This window comes from Apium graveolens, chromosome 5 (genome assembly GCF_009905375.1).
Source record: "Apium graveolens cultivar Ventura chromosome 5, ASM990537v1, whole genome shotgun sequence".
Lineage (NCBI taxonomy): Eukaryota > Viridiplantae > Streptophyta > Magnoliopsida > Apiales > Apiaceae > Apium > Apium graveolens.
Window position 1 is genome coordinate 117,743,678 of NC_133651.1, and position 6,006 is coordinate 117,749,683.

Sequence of the window (6,006 nt, forward strand, 5' to 3'; positions counted from 1 at the left end):
CACTGCAAAATTTAATTTACTTTGTTCACAACCATAAAAACTTCAAGAAAAGCATAAAAACACAAAAACACATTCACCCCCTGTGTGTAATTCATTATCTAACCGTTAATTTTGTTTGACTTGAAGAAAAGTTTAGAAATGTTTAACATATGCTCATGGGCACACACACATCATATTTTATAATTTTACCTAAAAAATATCTTTATAAAATTTCTAATGTTATACATGTGCCCATGAGCACATGTTAAACATATTTCTAAAAATATATGTAATATTTATATTTATCTAAAAAAATATTAAAATTTATAATTTTGGTACATTTTAATTAGTGTGGTTGCTGTGAATATAAAGGTCGTTATTATAATAAAGTGTAAGTCAATTAAAATAAATTATATATATATATATATATAATTTACTTATTTAGCATGTATTCATGAGCATACCAAAAGAAACTGATACGAGGAAACAAAAGGAAGTTGGTTGCAAATGCCAAATAATATGTCAAGCAAATTTCGAAAGCAAATTGGAGTAGAGATGGTGGATAGATATTAGTCAAGACGGTAGAGACCAGAGTATGGGGCCCTATCCACAATCATAGTTGGACAGGGACCCCTTACAACCAACAAATCAGGACCGTTGAAGCGGTAAACAGAAGGCTGAGATCCGCTACTGCCGCAATACTTAAATGTGGGAGTCGCAATGAAACATTGCGGCAGTGGCCCACTTTCTCCACTTCCATTTTTGCCCTTTTTCTTTATTAATTCATTTAATAAGATATTATTCTTAATATTTCTGATTAAAGATTAATTTAATTAGATATTATTCTTAATATTTATGATTAAAGATTGTATATTAAAAAATATTATACAATATTTTTATAATATTATTAAATAATATATTTAATATTTAATATTTAATATTTTAAAAGTATTGAAACATTAAAATGAAATTAATATATTCAAATATATAATAATAAATATTAAAATAATAAATAAAAATATTTTGATATTTAAATATTTTAATCATTCGATATTTTTAATAATAAATGAAAATATTAAAATATTTGAAAATATTAGTAATGTTAAATATTATATCGAATATCAAATAAACATGAATATACCACCGCAATATTTCATTACGGGGGCCGCAATGAAGCATTGCGGTAGTCGCTTTTCTTTACACACAGATACTTGCAGAAACTAACCTACAACTCAAAAACACACATAACAAAGGCGATTTTTGGCAGTAAATTACACTCATCTTGCTGCAATTACACAGATACCCTAGTAACAAATTATTCACAGTAAATCAAAGTCAGCCCTAGTAGTGAATTACACTCATCTTGTTGCTGCTGTTGCTGCTTCTCTCTCTTTCTCTTTGAGGGTAAGAAAAAAAAATGCTCATTTGTTTCTTATACATCTACAGTGATTTGTTTATATTTTAGATTCATTGTTTTGTTGAATTAATAGTGTCTTAAGGTCACTTTATAATACCCACAATTTAGATTTTGTTTGATTTTTTTTTTAAGTTTTAAATGATGTATGCAAAATGTTTGATGAAAGTCCCCTGTGAAATGTTTGTTGAAATTTGTGTTTTTATAAGCTAGTCTCTAAGCAGGTGTATATATAAGACTAGATTGTCAATTGGGGTGTGCTTGGTACGTGTTGATGTTTGGTAAAAGTTATGCTACGTGTTGATGAATTGGCTAAACGTACTTGCAAATGTTTTATTTTTTATATAATCTTTTTTCTGTTTTACTGGAAAACTTTCTGCCCAACTTTGAAAAAAAAATCTTCAAAAATAACTTTTTTTCAATTTTTTTTTGGAGTCACTTCTTTTTTTAGGATTATTAGTAATGCCAACAAGTACTAACATTAACAACATTGAAAATATTTAATTAAAATTCATTAATATTTTAAAGTACATGATAAGAAATTACAATCATTTTTTTTTCCTTTTTTTCCTAATAATCTCAAGGGACAATTTCTTCTATCATAGCCTTCTTCCCTCGCCCCACAAAAACTGCACTTTCAAAATTTTTTATTTGAACTTGACGTCTCGATACCACTTTTGAATCTACCCGCTTTTGGACGTTCCTTTGTTTGTGACCTTGGGGGATCTAATAACAGATCATCTTCTTCATCATCTTCTTCATCATCACTTTCATAGTCCTCATTTATTTTTTTCTCTCTCTCTCTCTTCTCCCGGAAAAGACTTAATCACATACTCCTTTTCTCTCTCGATCACGCTCATCAAGTAATTGTACCGCGGAACGGAGCAACTACCAACAACGGTGAAACCTTGGAAAGCTTTACACAATCCATTATATCTTGCCGTTTGAGATTCTACAACATTACCAAGCATCCGAGGTGTACACGGTAGAGGTACCGCAACTTTGTTTCCGTTTATTATCCACCTCATTGTGACAAGATCTGGCGGTATCATCGTCTTTTATTTCTTGTTAAGGTAACAGATCATGTGTCTACAAATCATCCCGGAATGTTCAAATTTTTTACATGTACAAGAATAACTCCCGTCGATGGAAACCTTCAAGAAAAAATTCCTTCTATAAATCTCCGGCAAGGTGGACTTTTCTACCAAATACATCTTTGAAAGATAATCTCCACAACCTTTCATGATTTTCACAACAAAAGATTGACTTTTTTGAAGCTCTTTTTGAAATCGTTTAAACATCTCTTTTGTGTATATCTTGGAGGCATGTATCTCCATTGACGAGTTAGAGAATAGTCTCATTTCCTTGTACTCGATGTTAAAATCGGCTTGAACCTCCCGTAAATATTGTGACTCCAAAGCTTTTTTGTGAATTCTCAATGAATTCTTTCAAACCGGTCGACGCTTTCACATACTCATCAAAAAATGAATTCATAGACTCGCTCCTTGAGGTGGTAGTCATACCGGCGGCAAAATATTGTTTCGTGAAATCAAAAACCCATTGTCGTCTAATTGCATACATATCATTTAGCCAATTATGATTTTCAAGATCATATTTCTCTTTCAAATCCTCCCACCTACCTTCAAATTCTGTTGGTGACAATGACTTGTAGATACATGCATTAAAATCCATCTTGAACTCCGAGTATCGAGTATACAAAGTAGATAGTTTCTCGGGAAACTTGCTACTAATATGCCACGTACAATATGTATGGTTGGTGTTTGGCATAACCTCGGCAATGGCATTACTTAAAGCGATGTTTTGATCCGTAATAATGGTAATGGGTGGCTTGTTATCGAACGCTTCCAACCAAGTCTTCAAAACCCGTCTATAAGAAGTCTCTTTCTCGTCCCTTACAAGTGCAAATCCAAACAAAATATTTTGGTAGTGGTGATTCACTCCCGTAATTGGAATAAAAGGCATGTCATACCTATTAGTCCGATATGTCAAGTCGAAAGTTACCACATCTCCAAAATTCTTGTACGCGTTAAGCGAACGAGGATCAACCCACACCAAACCCCTAACCCGATTCTCCTCATCCACATCCACTCGGTAAAAAAAAATTCCATCACTTTGTTTTTGCAAGTCTCGTAACAAAACCAATCCACACTCCGCATCACCGGAATCAAAAACCCATCTTCGAATGTCACGTATTACATTTCGTACGTCTTGAGCGGAAAAACCAACTTTTTTAATACCACCACAAGTCTCACTAAGTAAATTCATCACTTTCGGGGTCTCGATACCCGATTTGTTGAATAACTCAATCAAAGATCGGATAAACGGATCTATGTTGCGTGATCTTTGCATGAATTGTACCTTATCCGATGTAACCATAACATGATTGTGCTCTAGGTTAACCTTGGTTAACCCCCATTTGTTTGAGCTTACTTTGTGAGCAACACACATACGAGCACGACAACAAGTTCGAGGAATGACATCTCGAGGTCGTTTCCCTTTAACCCTATCTTCAACTTCCAAGGGTTTTGGGCCCATTCTTCCACCCTTTCGACATATATACAAACGTGACGATATACCACCATTTCTTGAATGCCTATGACTACTTCGAATAATTATCTTGAACCCTATACTTCGACCATAACCTCGATAAAAACTTTCCGCTTCATCCAACGAATCAAATATCATACCAACACAAGAAACTACATCGTTCATATTTCCAATAAAATTTTCATCATTAATTTTATCATCATCATCGCCATTAAAAGAATCATTACTATCATCGGAATCACCATGAACATCGTGATTCTTCCAACCGAAACCAACGTCATCATCACTATGCGTTTTCCCTTCCCCGGATCATTAACTTTATCTTCAATACTATCAACATCTATTACTTCATCATCATTAAAAATTTTATGACAACCCCTCTTTTTTGTGAGGGGGTAACATAATTAAAATCGTTATGATCACTAGATGAACTTGAATAATCAAATAAATATGAAGCCATGAATTTTAAATACTAACCTTGATTTTCAGAAAAATAAATTTGAGCAGAATGTTAAGCAACAGTAAAAACAACAATATAAGATCAAAGATACAGATAATTTAAGGTAGGTGTGTGCATTTACTGCACGGTCGCAATGTTTCATTGCGGCATCTGCAATGAAATATTGCGGCACTGTACACGCCCACAAACCAATAGCTGTAAGTATTTACAGTTTTAAAAAAATTGTACAACACACCCCCGCAATAAATCATTACGGTTAGGTCTTTTTTTTATTTATTTTTGTTATTTTCTTTAAAATTAGAAAATTAATCAAAAAATATTAAAAGTAGTTTCTAGACTTATTATATTTCATTTAATATGTTAAATTTTAATTTCAAAATAAAAATATTTATAAGAATAACTTAATTATAATATACAACTATTTTACATAATTTTGTGAATATTTGGCACAATAGTTGTGTCAGATGATATTTCTTGACATATAAGTTATAAAATATTAATTTCAAATATCCAATTATACGGATGTTAAAATATAATTATAAATTTAATATGTTAAATTTTATTTTCAAAATATAAATATTTATAAGAGTAATTTAATTATAATATGCAACTATTTTACATAGTTTTGTGAATATTTGGCATAATAGTTGTGTCAGATGATATTTCTTGACATATAAGTTATAAATTATTAATTTCAAATATCCAATTATACAGATATTAAAATATAATTATTCTAATCATATCAAAAAATTACACTATTTTTTAAATTTCATCCTTTATATTAATAATGGAAAGCGTATTTGTTATTTTTCTTTAAAATTAGAAAATTTATCCAAAAAAATATTAAAAAATAGTTTCAAGACTTTTTATATTTTATTTAATATGTGAAATTTTAATTTCAAAATTTAAATGATCACAAAAGTAACTTAATTAAAAAATGTAACTATTTTACATAATCTTGTGAATATTTGGCACAATAGTTGAGTCACATGATATTTCTTGAAATGTAAGTTATAAAGTATAAATAAGAATAAAATGGTATAGTATGAATGGTATAGTTTGTACTGTATATAGTTTGTTACCAAGAAATGTTTAACATATTGGGGGCTAAGTTGTTTTATATTTTTTTATAGGTAACACAAATTCGATAAAATTTTATTTTTTTAGTTTTTCACATTTTCAATTTTTAGCATTATATTTGTTTACTATAAATTAAAAATTGATAAATTAAATTGGACAAGTACAAGAAAAATAAAATATTAAATGATATATTTCATTCAAATATAAATGGAGTACATTCAAATATTTTTTTAAACAAAATACATAATAACTTAAATATTTTATTCCGACGAGAATGATCAACCTTTAACGGTGTTGGAAGAACAGCCTTTATCACCCTTATCGTCGTCCTTCTTTTTCTTCAACTTTTGTGCCTTCGCCTCATTTTCTTTTTTTTTTTCTTGCGCTCAAGCGCCATTTGAATACGGCAGAGAGTTATTTCCATGTCTTCTTCTCTTTCGGGCCCGTCGTAAGCAACACCATCGATAATTACCTTGTTATTGTCAAAATCATAGTAGAAAATCAT

General features: G+C 30.4%; 1 protein-coding gene across 1 annotated transcript; it reads right to left on the minus strand.

The window, feature by feature from the left end:
* Nucleotides 1–2,770: 2,770 nt before the first annotated feature.
* On the minus strand, nucleotides 2,771–6,006 carry LOC141660335 (protein FAR1-RELATED SEQUENCE 5-like). The gene is made up of 3 exons (XM_074467312.1): nucleotides 5,847–6,006; nucleotides 4,543–4,616; nucleotides 2,771–4,219 (listed from the first exon to the last, which is right to left on the minus strand). The coding sequence occupies exons 1-3, from the start codon at nucleotides 6,004–6,006 to the stop codon at nucleotides 2,771–2,773; spliced, it is 1,683 nt and encodes a 560-aa protein (XP_074323413.1).

Coding starts and splice junctions, on each gene's coding strand:
- LOC141660335 (XM_074467312.1), bottom strand. CDS start 6,006: ATGATTTTCTACTATGATTTTGACAATAACAAGGTAATTATCGATGGT. Junction 4,617..5,846: donor AATGAGGCGAAGGCACAAAA/GTTGAAGAAAAA, acceptor AAATACTTACAG/CTATTGGTTTGTGGGCGTGT. Junction 4,220..4,542: donor TGAAACATTGCGACCGTGCA/GTAAATGCACAC, acceptor TTCGGTTGGAAG/AATCACGATGTTCATGGTGA.